The sequence below is a fragment of the Acanthaster planci genome, linkage group LG04 (genome assembly GCF_054643075.1).
Source record: "Acanthaster planci isolate LZ-2023a linkage group LG04, COTS_SCS, whole genome shotgun sequence".
Lineage (NCBI taxonomy): Eukaryota > Metazoa > Echinodermata > Asteroidea > Valvatida > Acanthasteridae > Acanthaster > Acanthaster planci.
In genome coordinates, this window is record NC_141780.1 from 20,803,015 (window position 1) to 20,826,327 (window position 23,313).

At 40.9% G+C, this 23,313-nt stretch overlaps 3 protein-coding genes across 12 annotated transcripts in view; 1 reads left to right on the plus strand and 2 right to left on the minus strand.

Annotated features, from left to right (window-relative positions):
- Nucleotides 1–392: 392 nt before the first annotated feature.
- LOC110984190 (proton myo-inositol cotransporter-like) lies at nucleotides 393–16,561 on the minus strand. 5 transcript variants are annotated; one of them, XM_022244151.2, is made up of 13 exons: nucleotides 16,407–16,561; nucleotides 12,510–12,872; nucleotides 11,462–11,648; nucleotides 10,875–11,031; nucleotides 9,700–9,920; nucleotides 8,347–8,458; nucleotides 7,938–8,101; nucleotides 7,051–7,159; nucleotides 6,587–6,834; nucleotides 5,826–5,978; nucleotides 4,493–4,684; nucleotides 3,491–3,527; nucleotides 393–1,824 (listed from the first exon to the last, which is right to left on the minus strand). In XM_022244151.2, coding segments are annotated over exons 2-13 (1,860 nt in total). In that variant the 5' UTR covers nucleotides 12,789–12,872; nucleotides 16,407–16,561; the 3' UTR covers nucleotides 393–1,823. The 5 variants fall into 5 exon arrangements, with proteins under 5 accessions (XP_022099843.2, XP_022099809.2, XP_022099835.2 ...); XM_022244117.2 differs by lacking the exon at nucleotides 3,491–3,527; XM_022244143.2 differs by having other exon boundaries at nucleotides 393–3,527.
- A 1,875-nt stretch (nucleotides 16,562–18,436) lies between these two features.
- On the plus strand, nucleotides 18,437–21,162 carry LOC147799476 (uncharacterized). The gene is made up of 4 exons (XM_087135357.1): nucleotides 18,437–18,528; nucleotides 18,916–18,991; nucleotides 19,811–19,966; nucleotides 20,625–21,162. The coding sequence occupies exons 2-4, from the start codon at nucleotides 18,934–18,936 to the stop codon at nucleotides 20,741–20,743; spliced, it is 333 nt and encodes a 110-aa protein (XP_086991483.1). The 5' UTR covers nucleotides 18,437–18,528; nucleotides 18,916–18,933; the 3' UTR covers nucleotides 20,744–21,162.
- A 150-nt stretch (nucleotides 21,163–21,312) lies between these two features.
- LOC110983392 (uncharacterized) overlaps nucleotides 21,313–23,313 on the minus strand; it is an 80,633-nt gene continuing 78,632 nt past the window's right edge. For all 6 annotated transcript variants that reach the window (XM_087135353.1, XM_087135351.1, XM_087135352.1 and 3 more), the window contains one exon: nucleotides 21,313–23,130. In XM_087135353.1, coding sequence (XP_086991479.1) covers nucleotides 22,892–23,130 — 239 coding nt within the window. In that variant the 3' untranslated portion in view covers nucleotides 21,313–22,891. The remainder of the gene's footprint in view (nucleotides 23,131–23,313) is intronic.

A 23,313-nucleotide genomic window follows, 5' to 3' on the forward strand; every position in this document is an offset into this window, starting at 1 on the left:
GGTCTTAAGGATAACAACATGATTGATAATATAACTTATGATCCGAAGGAAATGAAAGTAAGCCAATTTTCTTCCATTCAAGTTGTCCAGCTGCCTCCAAGTAATTTGTGACTTCATCCTCAACTGTATAACACTTGATAACGGAACACTATTACAGTTAACACGAAGACGCGTCGAATGGCAGTGTGTAAAAGCTATATATCGACAAAATTCTTTAATCGGCTGATTTTGTGAAAAGGGGGCATTTTTCGAGCAAATATGTTTTTTACAAGCAGCTTCATTTTAATAGAACGTGCAAAGTCAAACTTTGAGGTATTTTTTGGTCAGTCTCATTTTCTTTGGGAAACTAGATATAGATAATGATTACACGTACACATGTAGCAAAAACAGGATTAATACTCGAACAAAAAACTTTATTTCAAGGAAATGCTTGAGTCAAGATTGATGGGGGGCACATAATGAACAGTCCACCAAACAATGCATGGAATTCAGCTACCAATAAGGCATAAGGCGATTTCTCCATAACTCAAATAGTGCCCCACAATCAAAGTGCAAACAAATGCGTATAAAAATAGACGAAGATACCATGATTGTTTTATCTTAAAAGCCTCTCATAAAATATTACTACATATTACACTTTATTTAGTAATTTTAAAGAAACCGAGTGTTCAAGAAAAAGAATATCTACCTGCATAAGCCTAAATCCAATACTTTGATTGCAGTATCTGCTAAAAACATACAATATCAGTTTTAACAATGGCAGCCTTTGGGACCCAGTGAAGTCTTAGTCTAAAATTGACTACTCTCTCATGACTCAAAGAGAAGAAATTAATGTGGGAGGTAGGTGAAGTGGGAGAAAGAGACCTTAGCTTGATACACACTCTATGATTTGTAGGTCAGTAAAATTCAGACATAAATCATATTGTCACACCTCCGGAGTGTAAGTCTGAGTACATGTATCTAGTTACATTTACAAATGTACATCCCACAGAAAAGGTATAAAAATGGTAGAATGTTGGGAAAAGTCCATGTTGTTGTGAATATTTGATGACTAGGGAAAATATGTCTGCAGCATACAATCAACTCAGCGATGTTTCCTGACATTCCAGCAATAACTACCTTTTATGTCGTGCTCAAGAGGCGCTGGTCAGACAAGGAATGCTCCATCAAGACCCCTGCCCCACCAAGTCTCTGTTCAGGGCCGTTCTGATCTGACTTGCCTCTTTCATCCATATGATGCAAGATATGGGGCGGAGAGAACCCCCCCCCCTCTTTGTGTTGGTCATTGTTTGATCGGAATCTCAGGAATTCTTTACATACTTGTAGGGGGATGTGTTAAGTAACAATAGTCTAGAGTGTGTATAGAGATTGGACATGGGGGCGACCCATCGGCCCCAAATCGTGCACGGTATCCTTTCATCTGTCTGGTAAGGCCTTTACAGTGATGGCCTGTCCTTCACTATGGGCCCAGCCTGTTGCGGCTATCGCTGTTGTAATTTTCTTAGTCCAGAAAGATCTGTAATTGCCAATCGTTTGCAAAGTGCATTCCCTCTGAATTCAACAGCTTAAATTAGCTGGAACAATGATGGTTTATTGTTCCAGCTCCGATCAGTAAGATTAAACAGATTCTACCGATAATAATAACTATTATTGCTTTTGTTGGATGTGTTGATAGAGCACTGCTGCAGATTCATGACTTGATACTAGATTTTGGAATTTCAGTTTACAGTTCAAATAGTGGTTGGAAAACACTGCTAGGGTGACAGTGGCAAAGTCACCGGATTTTCACGTCATCCTCGGGAGTCAGTAGTGGTTGCCGCTGATCTGCAAACAAACGTCAATCACATGGTTTATGCATCCATGTGCGCAAATGTGATGTATCTTCCAAGATCTTGCCCTGATGTTAATTAACCTTTAACCTCTGTACCTTGGCCTGCACTTCATTTGCATGCAAGGAGTTGCCGTGCAAGGAATTACGGCATGATTGTGGAACTTGGGCTCAAGCACTTCATGGGAGTTGCTACATGTATCTACCTTTTATTCTTGACCTTACAAGGAGTAAATGATAATCCAAACGTCTGAACATTTGATAGAATCCAGGTCGCCAAATTTTTGTCAAACATTTCTGCCCCTAGAACTCGGTCTTGAACTTCCTAACTTCAAGGCAGTAACGGCCTAGGCACAAATGATGGCATTCACATACTTCTGCATTTGAGATATAGGGCATATATTTCCATTAAGCACAGGAGTAAAATGTGCACGGGCTCAAGGGAGTGCGATATATGTGGCATGCAATAAGGATCAAGCAATAAAGGAAAATACAACATCGCCTATGAACACAGAGACAGTAAGAACAGCACATGAATGAGTGCTTCTGGTACTAGGAGTACATGAAAATCATTTGTTTTCAGGTAGAGGAGACCCAGTGGGTGGGTACACACTGAAATTGTGCATAGGAAGACAGCTGATGTCAGAACACCACACCAGAGCTGTACATAGAGAGAGAATAGCGCCAAGTTCAGACTTGGAACCAAAATGGTTGTTTGTTATGGTTGCAGTACGGCATGCAGCTATTGTGCGCCAATAAGCATTTTGTGAGTTAACTTTGTCCCAAATCTGGTACACTGAGTTCTTTAAATACACGTGAACGTAACAACATGAATTCTCCATACTAATAACCACTGTTGCTATACCTCGTGATTCAGGGCAAGCTTTTGCTTAATTACATAAGAGACGCCTTGCAACAATACACTGTTCTCAATGGATAAGAAGGGCACAAAGGAACCAGTCCATTCCAGAGATGGTGGTCGCTATGCGAAAGCTTGCCCCGCATCACGAGGTATAGCAACAGTGTCTTTAGTCTGGGGAATTCAAATCGTTATGTTTATGTGCAATCAGATAACTCAGTGTGCCAGATTTTATTCAAAATTTAACTCGCAAATGGCTTATTGTCCACGTGCACTGACGCATAATCCACCATGTTGGTTCCAACAATTCAGACACTCATGTTGGCACTCTTTCTGTCAACATCTCTGCACTGCATTAACCCTAGCAGTCCTCAATCCTTCACCTGTTGGAGGACTGAGGACTGTTAGGGTTAACCCAAGAGTGACTATGAGGTGAGTACAGTGTACTCAAGTGATAACATTCAGGACCTGTTTGTTTCACATGGATGTGGATCTCAATCAGTGATCCCAACGCTGGTTAGCACCATCCACTATGCGGGTTTTGGTGTCCATAAACCAAGGATGGATCGCTGAAATCATAATCCAGGTCCATGTGAAACAAACACTGCCAAAGAGAAGAGTAGTAGCCAAGTAAAAATATGGTCAACAAAACTTCATCCATCAAGGGGCAAACATGCCAAACGTGAAAGATAAACTTAACGACACATAACCGAAACTTTTCATTTTTGATAACTTTGGGGGTGTTGTCAGAAGTCCAGAACTGCAGAATTATCATAAATAATTGTGTACAGTAGATGCGTTACCAATGAGACTCGTAGCCGTCCACTGACGATTCCATGACTTCGAGGGGGAAAAGGAAACGAAGTCAAAACTACTGATAAGAGACTTCATCTGAACTAACTGATGCACCACAGTGCCTGGACTGTGCCTCCTTCAATCTTTCAAAATCCTGAAAATCTCAGAGTGGATTTTGAAGGATCTGGGAAAGTAAAAGTCGTTGCCTTTTTGGTTTTAAAGCCAAGGCTGCTAAAAGTTCATGTGATTGCAATTTTTTTTAATAAAAACATTAAAAACAGACCTTTATTTCCTGATGAATGTTAGTTTTCAAGTTTTGTTTCATAATTCTTGATGGTTTTTTGTTGGTTTTATTTTTATACAAATGAGCAAAACTGTCATGTTAGTCTGGGCAGGAAACCTCAATGTTACACTGATTTGTGTACAAAAAGCTGGAAGTTTTTAAATTTTGTTTTCTTTAGTGATTCACTGCAAGTACTGGCAATAAGCCAACAAGCAACCTACTCCCCAAAATGTTTTCAGTGAGCAAAATTCTCAAATCTTTTGAGACTGGTTATCAACTTGGCTTGGCACATCACCAAAGATGTTTGGAAATGCAAATGGATCCAAGGAGATGAATTTCATGTGCATATTTTAGTAATTTGCTCACTTCCTTTGGCCCAAGAGACATTTAACCCATATACACGGTCTGCGTTGAAATTTGCAGCTCACAGGGTGTAGCGTAGTGAATCAAATTACTCATACGACATAAGAAAACATTGTGCATTATCTTGGAATATACTGTACTCACAGAGCTAAAACTCAATCAAGTCAATAAGCACCTTCAGATTCCGAAATATTTTTTGTTTCACATCAAAAACTTGCATAAACAACAAATGATTTACTCTACCTTGGTATTGATTTAAACATACTCTATCCAATTCATTGCTAAGAAAGAAATCAAAACAGCTTTGTAATTGTTATCACATGCAACAGAAAAAAAAACAAAGAAATAAACAAACAAACCTTACCTTCCTTTTCACCTTGAAAGGCTGACCCCTGAAGAGGTTTGTACAATTCCGAAGAACCTCTGCCACAAGGCGACCAGGGTTTACTGAAGAGGTTAATGACCTCCTCCAATGGCCGACCTTTGGTTTCCGGTAACAAGCAGTACAGGAACAGGACACCAACCAGCGAGATACCAGCGTACATGAAAAATGTCCCTGAGTATTCAGGACAAGATAGTGTTGCGTTAACAGGCAAGGAGATTGCCCCTGAAACTTACACACTTAGCTTAACCGAAGACTCAGTCTTTTTATTTAATTTTCGCATCTTCCGCCTTTTCATTTGATGAAAATGTACAGTTGGAGGAAAGTGACAGGTTTATTGAGTAGAAAAGGTGGAGCCGGATGGTATTAATAGAAGGGAATCTCAAGATCTGAACAGTAATGCAATTTCCTACAGCACTTAGGAATCCAATCAGAAGGCTTCAGATTAAATACAGCAAAGTTTATGACTTCCAACACTGAGATTCGCCGTTCATCAACTTAATAAAATAACTACTCCATGCAGTACGTAGGTTCCCTGCCAATTTCATGGCTCTGCTTATCTTTAGCAAAATACTTAAGCAAACCAGGAAATTGTGCACTTACAGTTGGTGTGTTGCACAGGTTAGCCAAGAAATTTGGCTTATGCACATGCATCAAACCACTTAACTGAAGATTCTCTGCTAACTCAGTGAGTTAGACATTTTTTGTGCTAGCTTTGTAAGCAGAATTCTCTAGACAGCTAAGCCATTAAATTGGGCCCTAATTGCCAGGCCCCACCTGACTTGAAAGAGACCACCTCCAAGCACAAAGAATGAACCAGTCTGGGTCTGGAGGATCTCAGTTACTAGACTCAGTTACAACAAGAAGTGCAATCATTCCTGATGATTATACCTCATACATATTCATGATTGAGAGCTGAATTCTCACTGGTGCATCCAACATACCTGCCAGTCGACATTTTTGCTGATGACCATGTGCGCGCAGAATGATCCACACACAAGTGAAATACGCAAGTCAAATACTTACCGGTATAAAGTGTACGCACCATGGGAAGTTGACAAACTAGTTCCTGAGTGAGGTGAAGCTGAGTATGTCAACTCCCAATAGAGGCATTGCGTGGTAGCCATCTTGCTAGGCAGTTCTGCTGTTCCACTGGGAAACCTCCTTTGAGCATATACCCAGTGGAACAAAAGCACTGGCCTGCAAGATGGCAGCTATGCAAACCCTCTACACCAAGGGAAGCTAGCATGGACTATTCAACCTCAAATTATGTTCTACTTGTACAACGCTATCCAAACTATTACTGTTGGCTCACCTTGTCTGGTAATGGTCTCGGCCAGGCTTAGGAAGGTCATGGATATCAGTAAGTTGAATAGCCAGTTGGTGGTAGAAGAGAGTGCATTGCCTGTGCTACGAGCCCACTGGGGGTAAATCTCTGAGTTGATAGTCCATGGCATGGGGCCCATTCCTGACCAATAACAATTTAGAGTGAAGATTCTACTCCACGTTTGAAAACAATCCACTCTATGGACTGGCCACTGCTAGAAACTTTAGTTTTGAAAAACAATGACATTCTCAAGTCTTATAATAAACGTTTCCATTATTATGCACTATGAACAAAGATTTAAAGATCTGCAGCACACACACTATAACTTAGACGGTCTAAGTTCTGTATTACTGGATAAAGGGGGACTTCCATACAGAAGTGGGAATTTACATTTTCGCTACTGAGCTAATTATCAATTGTAAGTTGAGAAAAAGTTGTACAGATAAAATAAAAGTAGATAAAAACTTGTCACCAATTACAGAAAGAGGAATTTCAGTTCACATAGAATTGCCCACAGGTCCAAATTTCGCTGGAAATTTGTTCTGGTAAGAAATAACACACAAAAATGACACTAAGGGAATTTTTTAAACTTTTGAAGAACCCTACAACTTCTTCACGACGCAGGAAAGCAACAGCACAAGTCAGTTTCAGTACACCAATGATGTTTGCGTTCTACAGAGACGTCACAGCAAAACCAAAACTATAACTTGATAAACCCAGGACCAATGAACAAGAACTGGTCCACCTACCTGGTGCGAAGAACATGAGGTAGACGATGAGCCCCACCAGCGCCATGATGCCAAATTTGGTTGGGCAGTATTCAGCCGACCACTCCAACTCGCTATCGACTTCTGCTGCCCACGAACAGCGGCCAACCTCGGAGTACTCTGTGCTGGTCTCGTTGATCGGCAGGCAAGAGCCATTCAGGACAGCGCCCCCACTAGTCTGGATAAAACAAAAGCCGCATTCCTCCTGCAAGATGCACCAATCACAGTCTCTGTGGTGGGGTGGGGGAAACAAAAGTAAATATTTTGTAAAGTGGCAAAATTCAGGACTTAAAAATCACGGTGCCAGGGTTCAACCGGTCTCGCCCCTCCGAAATATTCCAAGATGTCCAAATTTATTGTTAAGGACGTTGGGGGCTTGTGGTTGAAACAACAAACATTCCCTCAGATCGTTTCCATGAATGCAGAGCACCGCGCGAGGTACTGACCTGTACGTGCTGCACTGCCCGGCCTCAGGGTTGTGGACTGTGACAGGTGGGGAATTTATGGCCATCAGGAGGAATCCAATACTGAGAAACACATGGCTGAAAGTCACACCTGTAGGGTAAAAATGGACCAAGGTATCAGCTATGTGTCAGGCAGTTTAAAATATAAACATAGTTAATTCTGGCAAAGAAATACCCTCATAATTAGGAGCTGGAATTAGGGTCAAAGTTTAGTTACATTTGACCAGATGTTAGAACTGCTTGCTGACTGACATCAAGTAAAGAGGACACAAATGCTTTTTTCCCCTCTTTCATTTATTTATTACATTGTTTTACAAATACGGCATTGCATATTCATGAAAAAAAAAAAATCCGGAACACATAAATTAGATGAACAGACATGTGCATAACTAAAGCACAAAATGTCACTTTAATTTTTCCCCATACACTGATACGTACACACTTGAACGATATTGCATGAAATGTTGAAATAGCATACACAAATGTCATATCGTTTTGCAGATATGAGGTTATTTCCCCAATTACTGTAGTTAAACACAATAGCATCACCAGCCTGTTAACCAAGAGGGGAAAAACTGTCATAAACTCCATGGAACAAAACCCTACAATACTCTGACCATAAATATGAATACTTTTACAAATGCAAACTGGTAATAAATATCAACTCCAAGATTATGAAAAAAAAAGGAAGTTTCACTACAGTTCCTCGGTTTACTTCAAACCATTAATGGTAAGCACCGACGTAACATATCAACAGGACCTCTGCACAACCTCTCTTGCATTGGTTAACCATTGTTCTTTGAAATATTTCCATGATCTGACTCTATCTCCGTTCATTACCAGGCTGACGAAGAAAAATGTAAACCAACCTGACAGACTTCCCAAGGTAAGAATTCGTCGGCCAATTTTGTCCACCAAGTAGACACCGACAAATGTGAAGAGGAAATTGACAAAACCCACAACAGCGGCCAACCAGATGACGGTGGAGTTGTCTCTGACCCCTGACATGCGAATAATTGTTGCACTGTAATACCTGGGCAGTGAAAACACCATCACAGTGGTAAATGAATATCCACACTCAAATTTATAGGTGATCCTCAAAACAAGAGTGTAGTCTTGCATTTTTCAGCACTAACAATAATTTTGTCATTTTGGTTTAAGGGGTGGGATTTTTTTTAGCATTTTCCCAACAAAACTTGTTCTGCTTACAAGGTCTAACAGCATGAACAGAACAAATGCAAGTTCTAGACTTGTTCCAACATTCCGTCGACAACTTACATGACTGTGTTTATACCAGCCAACTGCTGGAACATCTGTAGACTACAACCCACGATGACAGCCTTCAGGACTGGTGGCGTTTGCAAAATCCTCAAGATCACCCATTTCCTTCCTGGAAAATAAAGGAACACACTAAGGTGAAAGAGAAAGAAAGTATTATTCCAAATCTCTCAAAACTTTAGAGATTTAATCCTTATCAATTATAGAACTATATGGCCCTGCTACTTCAAGGATCAAGTTTTTACAACTGGCTGCAGTATAAATCACTTCCTTCATGCAGATTCAATATCATTTTACTATTGTGGAGCATTGTTTGAATAACATAGGAATGATGGATGCCCACAACTATCTCATTTCATTTCATTTTGGTTTATTAAAATCCATTTTCGCAGTTAAAAAAACTGAATTACAATGGATTTAACAATCAAATAATAAAAAAAGATTAAGCAATTAAAATAAGAATTTTAAAAAAATCGTTATTAAATAATTACAAAAAATATTCAACATTTACCATTACAGTTTACACTCACAAAAAATAAAACATATAACATGACTAACGACCAACACGCATATAAGAACACTACTAAAAAACATCCGTTGCAATTTACACTTCAAAGATGAAATTATTGTGATCTTAAAAATTTCAGTCAAAGGATAAGAAAGGAAAACAATCTCTTCATCGATGATTTGGCCTATTTCGGTGAACAATCTTCCTCGGTGATTACTACAATTATTAAACTTGTCAAAGCATTTTAACACCTCAAATAACCGTCTCCCCTTTAAATTTATCTCCGTAGAAGATGGGCACCACATGTAGGCAAATGTCTCAAATCTCCTAAACTTGAGGCTGGCGTGCAGTTGGCAAGTCATGACACCCCTGGTGGTGTCTGCACGGCAGTAATGGCTTTGAGTTAATCCAAAGGATTTCCTTCACAGAAACACTGATGTGGGTGCATAGTTGTTGCATACCAAAGGAGCCCCCTTCCCACCACCACACCAGCTTATTTGGAAAAACTGTCCAGAGCCAGTTATGTTGTATAATATAGGTGGCCCAATGTCTCCGCCATTACTGGGGGGCAGAATAGCCCTAACTCCCTGGGGTGATTATTACAAATCTCTACACCATTACGGTAAATATAAACAGTTGTACTCTGTTACTCATGGTGTGCCCAATCCCACATGAAACACAACCACTTTACCAGTGCTGTACTCATCCTACCAGATTCCAACAAACCCTGGTGGTGGAGCTTGGCTGGTTGGGGTTCGTTAGGGTTAGGGGACAAAATGGGGGGGTGGGGCTTCCTAACGGTACCCCAGCAACAGTGTGTCTAGATTCATCTCCCGCCCACTCACCTTTCATCGCCCGTTGCTCCTCCTGTTGCTCCAGGACGCTCCTGCTAATGCTCTCCAGCTCTCTTCCCACCTCTGGGCTGTCCTTCCCGTGGATCCACGCCAGGACCGTCTTGGCCTCCTGTGGCTTGTCGTGGAGGATTAACCAACGAGGGCTCTCCGGTAGGAAGATGAAACCCACCAACTGAATGGCTGAGGGCACTCCTCCTAAACCTAGCATCAACCTGGGAATAAGGATTGAAAAAAACCACGGTGATGGTCACCGACTTGGACAATGGAAGGGAATGTAGCCTTGGGGTTAAGGTTCACAACCTGTGACCAGTGTGACCAGAGAGTCCGGGGTTCAAATCCAGCTGGACGCAATAAGTTGTGACCCTTGGCAAGTCACTTCAACCGTGGTTGCCTTTATCTACATTGGAGTATGACTGGGTACCAGCATTAGCTGGTAAGCAATGTACAGTGTGTTGACATCCCATGGGAGAGGGACCGGGAAGGGGGGAACACAAACATGCCAAGTTGTTTCACGCTGAGGAAACTGGAGATAAACACTGATCCGCTGGACTACACGGGATCAGGACAGATTTGTTTTTAGGGACAAATCCAGTAACCATAGCAATAATCAAGTCAATTGGAAGTCACATTTATACGTGAAGTAATAAGGCCGGGTCGTTCACTGAGATCACATGGGTTCCATCCATTATGACAGATTCAGAAGTTAAGAAAAAAACTGTTTTAGGTTTTCTGTAATAATGACTGCAATCGCACAACATGAGTCTTAAGATCATTTTTGTCAGCCATATCGTTTTGGTTAGAATTAGACAAATCAAACTGAACTCATTGCTTTCATATATTTCTCAGTTTAGCATCCTGATGCAAATGGGCATCAAATGTTGAGGGTTCCAATTAATTTCCATTGCGCATAATTATTTTCAAGGTGTTTGAACTCCAAAGCGGCTCTGGCAACTTGTGCCTCTCTTTGTTAGATCAGGTCACAAATGTAGAACACTTTAGAGCTATTTAGACCAGACACGAGCAACAGGGCGAGCAATGACAAAGGAATGCATCTGTTGAAGAGCGATGAGCAACCTCATCCCTAAGTTCAGACCGGAGGTCTTGTGTTGGTCTCAGGATGGTCTTACGACTTTCCAAGGCTTGAGACAAAAAATGACGTCACTGACCTCCAGCCCCAGGAATGATACGACAGAAACCCGTCAATGACAGATGCCACAAACTGGCCGAAGGTTATGAAGAGATTGTTGATAGTGACAAGACGACCCCTCAAATGAGTTGGGGCAGCTTCAGCAATGTACATGGGTACAGTCATTGAGGCCAGACCTGTCGACAATCAACAAAACAAAACCTTCTTGACCAAATGTCTCTTAAGCAAACTGTGAATTGCCTCTTTTAGATGTCCTGAATTTTGGACCTGAGGGTATGTAACATATCAAGTTATTCTATGTACATGGTTAGGATCCAAATGTTGAATTTTAAGAAAATTTGTAAAATTTTGTCATGTATTTTTTGGAGCTCCAGATTTTGGTTTTGCAGTTTTTTAATTTCCCCATTTGACGATATTTTTCTTTACTAAAAGAACGCATGTAGCCAGCTCGGTGTTGGTCAAACGTTAGACTCAGCAAAAAATTCACTGGCTGTAACTCACAATGACACACATCTAAGGAAAGTGGCTGCAGTCACTAACCATCAGAAATCAATGAGACGGGGAATCACAAAGACCCCCATGAACTTTGATATGACTGAGTCTTACCGACTCCCAGACCGACGACAATCCGGCCAATAAGAAGGACTTCTTTGCTTTGGGAAATGCTCATGATAACGGCACCCGCTGTGAAGACTGTGCTACCGAGGAGAATCACTGGTTTCCTGCCGAAGACATCATTTAGTTTGCCACCGAGGAAGGAGGCCACAGCTGCTGCGGCAATGGTAACACTTACCTAACGACGGATATTAAGACAAATTATTTTTTGTCTTAATCTTGAAACATGCAATAAATGTAAATGTAGTCAGAGTATTTAGGATATCATATTTTGCAGTCAACGCAATGTAAAAATCTTTGACTTATAAGCAGTGAATGCGTAAAGAAACTAGTGCTGAGTTACAGGAAAAACACACTTCATCATAGAGACTGAAGTAGCACAATGTTTGGATATGACTTACTATCTGCCCCTCCCTTGAAAGAAAGGACCCCAAGAATAGTAATAACTATGAATTCTACAATGTAAACATTAACTGAAGTATGAAGATAAATATTAAACTCAAACTGCCTCTTTAAAATCAATATTAAGTTCACGTTTCATCTGGCAAAGGTAAGAACTTTGTCAGAGTACTGTAGAGTGATATAACTTATTCCGTTTGCTGTCTTTCATCAATCAATTTCAGTGATTCTGTGACAAGCAGAGCAATTTCATTTCAAATCAACATTGGATACAAATTCATACACATAATGCTCACAAACATGAATATCCATGGTCAATTTATCCAAAGCCCCACTCGTAAAATAAGAAGTGTAGAGCACATTCACATGTACCAATTGTTCAATTGAAGATTACAATATGTTTTTTACATACATTTCTTACTGAAAGTGCCATAAATATATCTCGTTGTTTGACTTAAATTAAACCAACAAATACCAAATGTGATACACAATACACACACGGCCATCACGCCCGTTTGACATGTGGCCACACATTTGCAACTGATGAAAACTTGGACGGTATGGTAGCTCTAGTCACGACATTCGAATGTGGTCAATATATCCCGATCAAACTGCCGTCAGAAACTGAGACAATACCCACCACAAGTTCTTGCCAAACTGTGCTGAGATTGAACTCTTGCCTCAGCAGGATCATGGCACCCGACACCACGCCCGTGTCGTACCCAAAGAGGAACCCCCCGATGGCCGCAAAGACCACCAAGACTTTGGTGAAGAGGGTGACAGGAGGTGGCGTGGGATGGCGACGGACCAGCGCTTTCGTGGGGGAATCCTCATTGGCAGCGGGGTGGTTGTTTCGGTCAGCCATGTTGTCGTCGGTGCCTGGATCAGTGTCTGCTGGCATGCTCATCATCTCAAACATTGGTGAAGCACTCCCTCATCCGTCATTCTGCGTTTCGTGTCTCCTCTCCGTTCTTTCAACTACGTGTGGATGCGTTTTAGTCTCCTGTGTAGAAGAAATGCCAAGTAAAAAGTAAAGGCTGGTTTGTACGACTAAAAAATTGACATGTAATCATCCCACACACGGTTTACACAAAGGAAGCCAAAGTTTCAACGAACGGTTACCAAAGGACAGTGGTGACATCAAAAGAGAGTTCAAATAATTTAATTTTGACATGGTTGCTGACCTAGCTTTTCAGGATTTCGCCTCTGCATACACGATTGATTGTCATGACTAAAAATTGAATTTTATGCCTTCAATGCATGTATTTTGCAAGAAGTAATTTTCATATGCCATAAAACGACTATGAACTGCCCCAACAGGATTTAGTGTCCAGCACCCATCAGCATCTGGCCCTCACCAACTGCAAATCAGCCTTGATACCAAGGATTCTGGCCATAAATCCCTGGATCATTTATGCAAGAAACCATCCCAAATCCTAAAATATCCAGTATTATGCAGTGAACCAATGACAAATTCCTTTCATTTCCATCGGGCATCAGGCCTCATAAAAATTAACAGTGGCTGTATTAATAAAATAATAATAATAATGAATTATTTAAAAAACGCTTTCCATGTCAATGACATCTCTGTCTGATTTGACTGTGAAATCTTTCCCAGGGAATTGTCAAGGATATGCTGTGATTATTATTTAACGAGTAAATTCCTCAACCAAAAATACATGTATATCAACGGGGTATAGAGATTTCAAAACAAATATGACCGATGAGTGCACCGAAGCAGTCATGACATGGATGACATAGAGATCTATGTGTCAATACAATGTGTATGTCTGGTTATCTATAATTAAGGCAGAAAGTCATACAATTGTCGTCAGAACCATTACTCCAACATCTGCTTCGCTATCACGTAATCTGCATTTAGTGTAAAACAGCCTCGATGGCCAGGCAACGGTTTATCCTGCTTAGTATGCATGAGCGATCATGTCAACCAAAGCTTTATGTATTTCTTTGAAATTATTCATCACGCAAGGGGTAGATTTGCAAAATATCTACACAAATTTAACGCTGCTTCAGGAAGAAGCTTTTCATTAAAGAATCACATTAAAATGCAGAATAAATATATTTATACAGTTCAGCCATTGTCAGTGAATTTTACTGTTGTGCATGACAAAATGTACATGTATTAGTAGATTCAGTACCTGTATGTACTAGAACGTTTGCCTATGGAGGTTTATGAACATCTTACTAAATAGGCTATAAATGGTGTTCCACCTCAACCCTTTCAAATCTTCTTGGTTTTGTGGTCACTTTGCAGGATTGAGAAAGGTAGACCCAAGACACAAATACTGCATGATCATTCAATTTTGGGGGTGCAATCTATTGATATTGCTGCAATCAATTCATCAAGTTTTCCTTCTAATTCCTGACTGGAGAAGGCCAATTTGAAAAGGGGGAAGTTAATTCTCGGATTTAACACCACTTTGACTGAGAGTGCTGCACAAACAGGCAATCTTGCAGTTCATCTCATACCATTCAACATCTTTAAAACTCCAATGCTGAGTGAAATATTTCTGATGGCCAAAAAAAAAAAAAAACGGCCACAAACTTAACCAACCAACCCAGGTCTATAATACCGATAATGTTCCTAAAACTATACAGTTCAGGAAGTACCCATATAATTGGATGTGGTTATCATCACTCCATTTAGAGGTATGGCGGACGCAATAGGAGGGCGCTATTTGGTTTGGGTAAAATCTTTTGTGTTTGCTCCACATTATCACTGCTCTTTCACAGTGGCCCCCGCTAATGGCGGTTACAAGCACAGTTGCTCTACGTGTACAGTACATGTTCAGTACATGTATACCAATCCCAATGCAACGCTTTCTGCCACTGAAACGGGCCATCCCGAACGTCCCATGAAAGCGTTGCTGGTTTTGTGGAAAGATAAGCAATCTCCAGCCCCAATATAAAGCCCCGTTGGCCCTAAACAGCTAACTACCGGTACAGTTCCCTGGTCCCCTGTCCCATCCACCCTCCCACTTTCTTTGACCCTTTCCTTAAGAGTGTACAGTTGAATGTTCAAAATGAACGGTAGGTCTGTGGTGTAACTGCCGACACTGTGACTCTCACTAAAGTGTGCTACACAGATCTATTCTAAACTAATCCAACTCTGAATATTCGAGACTCCAGCCCACTTTTTCCGCCCCTCCTACTCTTCCCATCCCCACAGAGGGTATATCATAGAGCTGCATGAACGTGTACAAGTATAATTTTTTAGCTAAGTGGCCATTATTCAGTCCAAACTATATCCACTGCTCCAACTTCGTCCAGTGCCAATTTGCGGGACTGGCCCGACTTTTGTCGACAAACTAATTCTAAGAAAAAACAATTTAGTTCCTCCAACCGTGACACAAGCTTAATAGCAAGTAAAAAGCATTTAGAAACTGGGTAACAGCCTGACCCAATATTTAATTTTTTATGTTCCAAAATGTGTAAAACAAAAAGGGCCGTAAGATGTTTTTTGTGGCTATAGAGTCAATGACCTTACTCTTATTGAAAAAGTTAAAGACCCTGACAGAAAAATTGTCACCGTTAAGAGGATTCTGCAAGGATAAAACATTAGGCCCAGTCCAAATTTAACTTTTTGAGTGACAGATTTTGGATTACCAAAGTTGGGCATGCCCAACTGCAAGTCATTGTTGGCAAAGATGTATCTGTCCCAAGTTGGTGTTGCACAAAGTTAGGATGTAAAGGATTCCACGTACAGATGTCACTAATTTTCCCTGCAGTGATCTCAATGCAATAAACTCTCCTAAAAAGTCAAATTTTGCAGTGAAAATATTGAGGTATTCACTTATATGTAGAAAACCTTTTGAATTTTTCTGTAGGATTTGAGCACCATGCGCACAGGGTGTCAAAATGGCATCCGCATGTGGAATTCTTTCCCGTACATTTGACAGGTGCAAGTATCGCTGTCTGACTTATAATAATATCCCCCCCCCCGAACTAGTCAGGAACACCGTCTTTGAAACTAATTATCCATTTGTGTTCAGAATTATAGAAATGCTTGGAACAATCTGTCATTTCCAGATTTATTTCTGTAAAACCTGTGAAAAATTGGCCACAACACTTTGAGTCACCAGTCTATACAGACAAGAACATCTACCGGTAACACAGAAAACTGGAAGGCCCAGGCCCTACTGCACGACACTTTCCTGAGGAATGTCTTCAAACTGAAAGTTGTGCCTGGGCATTTTTCTGAACACAACCAGATGGTTATTTTCCAAGATTTTGCTGTTCCAGTCTGATTTTGGTAGGGGTATTCCAATCCATCCCATGGCACACACCCACCTACATATAACTAGCCTACATGTACTCACAATGGTTATGACAGTATTATGAATAACTTAACGAGCAAGGCCTCACGGTTTACACATCATATCACATCACATATGATTGGATAGGGCCTAAATTTAGGCCTTATTAATAATGGCCATTTAAGGCCCGGGCCCCTACATGACATCGAGGGCCTGAGTAATCTACCGGCTATGGAAAGGTCTGTTGATGAAAATCCTACCAGTACCAAAACACCTTCAACCTGCACAGTCCATTGGTACCACCAGTTTTTTCCGACTGGGTTTGTTTCTGTTATCGGGAACTTTCACTCGGGACACAACGTACGTGGGCCGGCCCCACCATAGGCTACTGTAGTAGATTTGTGCACAGATAGTGACCGACTACATGGCTAGCGCCCTCCATGGGCGGCGTTTGTTGCAGGGCAGTTGCTACGTGTAGCGGTTATAAAACTTTGAGAAAAGGGGGAAATAGGCTTTATACTCACTGTTGCCAAAACTTACCGAATTTTCGGACGTTTTTCCATAACTGGACTGTAAACCACGTCAGTAGTTCTCTTTGTATTAGTTGCGCGTTCATCATTATAAGGGGGAGATTGGTTTGGACCACGACGGACAGTCATCGTGAAAATCGAAAAATCTGTGAAAAATATCAACTGAATTACATATTGGCGATGTCTATAGGCCTAGGTACTACATCAAGATGCGGCGCAACAAGATGGGAATTCTTCAAGTGCTCCCTCTTGGAGGGGAGCCTGGCTGCGCCACTGCAACTTATCTGAATGAAATTGATCATTATATCCAGTTCAGTATCAAAGCACACACATAAAGTCTCTTCCGTTTTCTGTCACCTTGCAGTAAATCATCACTGGTAGATATTTCAACAAAAAGTGTTCTGTCATATCATGGAGGAAGGAGGGGTAGCACTGCCTTTTACAGTCCAGAACCGAGCTTTACGGACTGCCTAATCCCGACTCCCAAACGTCTAGACCACACTGATGTGGCTTTAATGCAATGAAGACAAATCATTTTAATCTGAGTGTCTGAGGACCTTCCCTGTGATAATGGACGTTACAGAGGGGTAGAAGAAAGTATGGTGTTCACTCCGTAATTTTCGATATAAAAAAATTGTTTCGCCCACATAATTCCAAGACAAAGGAACCCACTATTTCCATTCTGGCCCTCCATACTGACTTTATTTGAGCATTTAATTAAAGGTGACTGTTAATCATGTATAGCAAACTCATAATTTCACAGAGATGTCCGGAGCATGGTCATTTCGCAAGAATGTTCGTCTTCCATCTAATGACGTATCTGGCTACTTTTTCAATCGAATCTGCCAAACTTTCGAAACGCCGATATCACCTACGTATCTGGAAATTTATTTCATGGACGAAAAAAGGCGACGTCCGTTTTAGACAAAAATTCCCACTTTGTCCCCTACCCCCGACTCGAAAATTAGATGTCCCGTTGCAGTTTTCGCTGTTTGAATATCTCTTGTTCTGCTCCAATGTTTAGACAGGTTATTCTTTTGAAAAACAAGTTAGCTTTGGTGTCCTTTTAAAGAAGATTAAACAGCCAGAATTTAAAGCAGAAACTAAAACATTCCATTCTTTGGCCAGGTTCTGTGTATAGTTTACACCAGATAGCACCCTCCTCTACTTACTTGATACTTGGTTAGTTTCCTCCTGACACATCCTCCAGGGATCTTGACGAGGAGGTCAAGATTCCTCTTCTGGGGGATTAAACTTAAGGTTCCATGCATGTTTCACCGTGCTGTGCCGGTCTTATCGTCTGAATAGGTAGTCAACTGCGGACATAATTTCAAAGTTTACAGCACTGTTTTGTCCACACCAAATCCTGGGGGGGGGTACCAGGAGCAGAGGCCTCAGGAGCGAGGGAGGGGCCGTGTACCGTTGTCTTTCAGACCTTTGAATATTTGGGATGGGCAAATTTGCCCTGAGATTTCTTCCAGCCCAGTCTGTTTGTTCAGGACGTCCTTCGGGGCCAAGAGGAGTTATCGGCTTCCCAGATGTACATCTTTAAATGACTTCCCGCCCGACACTTTCACAGCAGCGGCTCGAATCTTCCTTTTCAGTCAATATTGGAGTGTCACCCAAGAAACGGATGCCTTTGTTAAGAATCACACCGGTGACAACATTTTTTGCCCCTTGCCGTGTACTAATATTTGTCATGAGTGCATCAAGCACCATGGGAAGGCCCTCGTTGCTGTTAGTAACTTATGCCGGGGGGAATACAGCCCAAGAGCTCCACAAACTTTGTCGTCAGACGCCAGAAGCCGCAGAGTGGTTGTGAGGAGTAAGCAGCCGCATTTTGCCAGGCAAGGTAAGAATAGCAAACTCAAGACACTACATTTTCGACCTGATATTGTAGAGAAAGTTTTTCAGTATTTTAAATATCCGTTTCAAGTGATCGCATGTACTGCATTGTTTTTTTTTTCGGGAAGAAATAATTCTGGGAAACTTCCTTGATTGCATTTTGCCCATGTGCTCATTTTAGTAATTTTTCTCAAGCCAGGTAACAGATTGAAGGGAAGTTCAGTTTGCTGTCGTGGGCGTGGTCTAGCATAAGTAAAAAAAAAATTAAAAAATTAAATGCGATGTCTCTTGATCCCTGTTATTGCAGAATTACTGCTCAGTTTCACAGCTTAATTTTTGACAAACCAAAACCACTTTCGTAGTGTCCTCATCAAATCATTTTATATTTTGACAGATAAACGAACAGCTGACGATGAAAACCCTTGCGATCTCCACCATAGCATTGGCGCTATGCATCGCCCTAACTCAAGGTAAAACATGCATCATGCATGACATAACATTTTACTTGAACTTCTCATTCTGATATGTTGTAATTAGTATTTTCTATACAGAGTCACTGATGTAGTAAAATAATGAAGTTATTTTTGGCCAAAAAACATTAAATACATTTCTTTTGACAGAAAAATAAAATAGAAATAACACAAAACCAGGACATGTGAGAAAACGAAAATTTGGATAATTTCTCGTTATAAATGAAGCCTTTAACATTAACACCGATATGAGAGTTCAAACACTGTCACTATACGAAAGCGCTTCACGAATGCCTTATTATACATGAGTTAAATAAACATTCTCTGATGATCTGTTTAAAAGGGAGAAGGAAATAATTTGTGGGTGTACTGAAATCATATTCCTCTGGCGTCAATAGACAAAAAAATCACTGGACACGAAAAACGGGACTGCAGGTCAAAAACTGATTTGCTGACTTTATCTGCCCCGTAATTAAGGGGACTTATCCCTTATATTGGTATTGCTGACAAAAAATTCCCCACCTAAGTTACTATTTGCGAGAGGGGAAAATCCAATTTTGCGTACAAAGTACAAGATGAGAACAATGTTGAAAAAAGTGTATACATTGGGTTCTTCTGTCTTCCGAGGCCATTTTAGTTTTAGAAAGTTGTCACCAGGAATAAAATTTATCGGTTAAAAACAGCTGTTTTGTCGATAGGCTTAGGACTGTTGTAAAAACAAAGGTGGGAACAAGTAAGCATTATGCTGATTCTATGAATAACAAATTCCCTGTTGTTCAATGACTGATTCAAACTATCACCCACTTCATCTGCGTTCAGGGTCCGAGACAGACAAACTCAGCACGCGTTCCAGCTCCTGCCTCCGTCTCATGATCGTCTCTAACAATTGCAACAACCACGGCTACTGCTCTCAGGGCAACAACGGCTGGGCGTGTCGGTGTGACGATGGTTGGGGCGGACGCGACTGCGTCAAAGGCAAGAGTTCGGTGTATTTGGGCGAATATTTCCATGCCCCAAATAATACCTACTGCCACTCACGTTGTTTTTTTTTTTTGCACTCTACGGTTTTTTTGTATTAAGTTTAAAATCTTCTCTTATGACATTTTGTATGTGATAAATGACAACTATGGATCTGTTAGGAATTTTGGGTTACGGTTTAACAAGTTTACAGAGAGAACACTATCTCGCCAACTTCTCAAAACGTAGGGAATGCTGAATACAAGTATTTGCTATCATTTTTGTGACACTTTCAGCTTTCTATACTGGATCTGCAAATTGGCAAAGACTCTGATTAACCATGCAGAAGGGAATTGCCACAGTCTAATGTGGCGATCTCTGGTCCAATGTGTTTCGTGTGAAGATGGGCTACAGCTGCGTCAGAAGCCCTTCTTCTTCCCACGATAATTTAATGCTTTGCCTCCTCAGCGCCACTTTCGGCATTCACACGCTTAACTAGTCACATCAAGGACTTTTGCAGGACATTGTTTTAAGGAAAGGAGGCAAAAAATTTCTTTTTTCAAGTAAACAAGCCAGATGCATTCTGTAGTTTTCATCATTTTTGTTGGCTTTTATGAAACTGAAGTCTGTTTTATTGCCGAACCCAACGATCCAAAGTGACTCTTTCCCTCTGCAGAAATGAAGCCGGCTGGCAAGAGGCAGCTTGCAGGCGAACAGGAAGGAGCCGTAGAGGGCGGGCAGCAGCTGCGTAAAAAGAAACTAGAGAATCTGCTCAAGCGCCTCTTGAAGGAATAGTCAGGTTGTGGTGAGCAATCGTCTCTGGATGCTGGGCAGTTGAAGCCGACAGAGGATTTGTTTCATTTTTAAAAAGGGAAGGTCTTGATGACAGATGATCAAATCAGAGTTCCATTTCCCCCTTAGATGCAGGGATTAAAACGCAATAATATTTGTCAACAAAAAACAAACCGTAAACCTTTAAAGCTCTTTGCATGTTGAAATTAAAATTGCCATGGCCAACTTCCAACTCGAGTTCATTTATACGAGACCAAAATAATGTGAAATTGAATTACATGAAAGTTAATTGCCCCCAATGAATTGTCCAACAAATGTCTGCAATGGGCTGGTGTCCAATGATTCCGCCTTTTTACAGGGGATAGTTTCCAAACAGAGGCTTTAAGGAGTTCTTATTTGTGCTGTAATATTCGGTGTATGGCTTATGAGTCTTGTATTCATTATTGTAGTTACATCTAAAATAGTGATTGCAGTAAATAATGCAAATACGATGGAAAAACTGATTGAGGTAAATATGGAAATGGAATGTTTATATTCAAGTACTAAGAAAACATACACAAAGTAAAGAACACTTTTAATAAAAAACACTGTTTATTTTTTTCAGCAAAAAGAGATAGTTTACACTGAGAAAATAGAATTTGACAATGAGTAGCACCCACAGACTTATTTTTACATAATCTTTAAAATAAAAAAGGATATTACAATTCATTTAACAAGATGCAATGGACGGATGCAAAATGCAAACACATTTAAATTTAAACAAAATCATTTCGTAATTTTTACTTTAAATTACGAGCAAATATTTTGTCAAACTCAGTTTTTAAATAAGGCTATATACAAATGGTAAATAAAATTGTACTTGTTTGGATGGAATCAATCATAAAAACTGCAGAAAATAATTTTTGTTCACTTCAAATGAATTGAAAGATACCTATAACTTTCAAAAACGGTGTTACTGAAAAAATCCGCAAACACAAGATATGACATGAACTGTGCTTCAGAACAATGTATTTTTAGGCACACAAACTCATCCCTAACCCCAAAACACTTGAGCAATTCTTTCAAACCTTGGCTAGAGTTCAGACTGTGTCACACAATCGTTTCATATTTCGGCTACGCGAGCCTTCACGCACCTTCTCTGAAGCCAGACAGTGAACCTTTTCCAGCAGTGTCTAAATTTGGCAATGTTGGCAGTGGCTGTTGCTGTTTTGCCAGTGGAATGCTGCTATAACTAGCCAGTTACTGACAAAAATATTCATTCAGATACAACCCACGAATCACGGCATTAATGCCAGATACTTTTTAAAAGGCACTCTCCAAACTTCAGCAGTCTTTCCTTGTTAGGACAGCTTAGCTTAAGGATGTAATGGAAACTCGGCATCTATAAATATCCCTTACTTTAATTTGAATGCACTTATGTGACTACAACAGTCACAGATTTTTGTTTTCAGAATTGTTCAGGACAGAATGGAATGCTACACATATACACGTTTATGCTTTAATTTCAAAGCACTTTCATGGCCTTAATGGTAATCCCCCCCGGGCTTGGGGAATCCCTGTTACATGTTGCTCCATCTTTCTTTCTGGCCAAAGCCTGTAGGAAGTTGTTTGGACACCGCTGGATACAATTTGGACATGCCGTCCTCGTTTAATGACACATTTTGGGCAAACTTCTGACTCACATTGATGAACAATCAAAAGATTCCCATTGGCTGTGCACTCAAAAAACTGGAGATTCATATATGGCAGTGGGAAATACTAATACAAATAGTCACAAATCCTTAGCCTGATGAGCACCACTGTCAAGTGTTCCTGATGATTAACTCTCATACAATGGTGTGTGGGCTCAACCCCCATACGTACCATAGGAAGTGTGTTGTTTGGTTAAGGCACTTAAAGGGGGAGTGCCTCTTACAACCAATGAATATAAACAGTAATACCTATAAGGGGAGAGCACAGATTGTTGCTGCAGAAAACTAGGCTCATGGCCCAGTGAACGGGGGTAACAATTGTACACCACTGGCCAACTGGAGCAGGACCATCAATCCTTTTTTTTTTTGCAGTAAAAAGTGCAACAGAAACCACGAGTCACCCAGGGTTCAGTGTTTTCAACCTCCAGTGGCCGCCGAGGCCAATGTCGCCAGCAAAGCATCACGGTTTGCCGGCAGCACTGGCCACGATGGGCTTCCACATGAACTCCTGGCCCTGGGCAAAGTCGCCCTGGCCCAGTAGGTGGACGGCTGGCTTGTAGTCCTCCAAGGCCGTCAAGCTGAGGGGCTGCCATTCCTTGCGGGCCGTCTGGATCTTGCGTTGCCCACTGCTGGATTGAGATGCAAGGGAGGAGGACAGGGGAGGCGCTGTGCTGGAACGGACCATGCTCAGACCTGGTGCTGTTGAACCAAACAAGGAGTGAAACACTGTATTAACAACAGCTGACATCATACCTATAAATAGTTATGTAGTTCAGGGAAAGGTATAGGCAAATTTTCCAATACGTTGAACGGTGTAAAACATACAGGCATTTCCAAAACAAATATGGTGGCAGATGACCAAAAGTTATTAAGAGCTATACT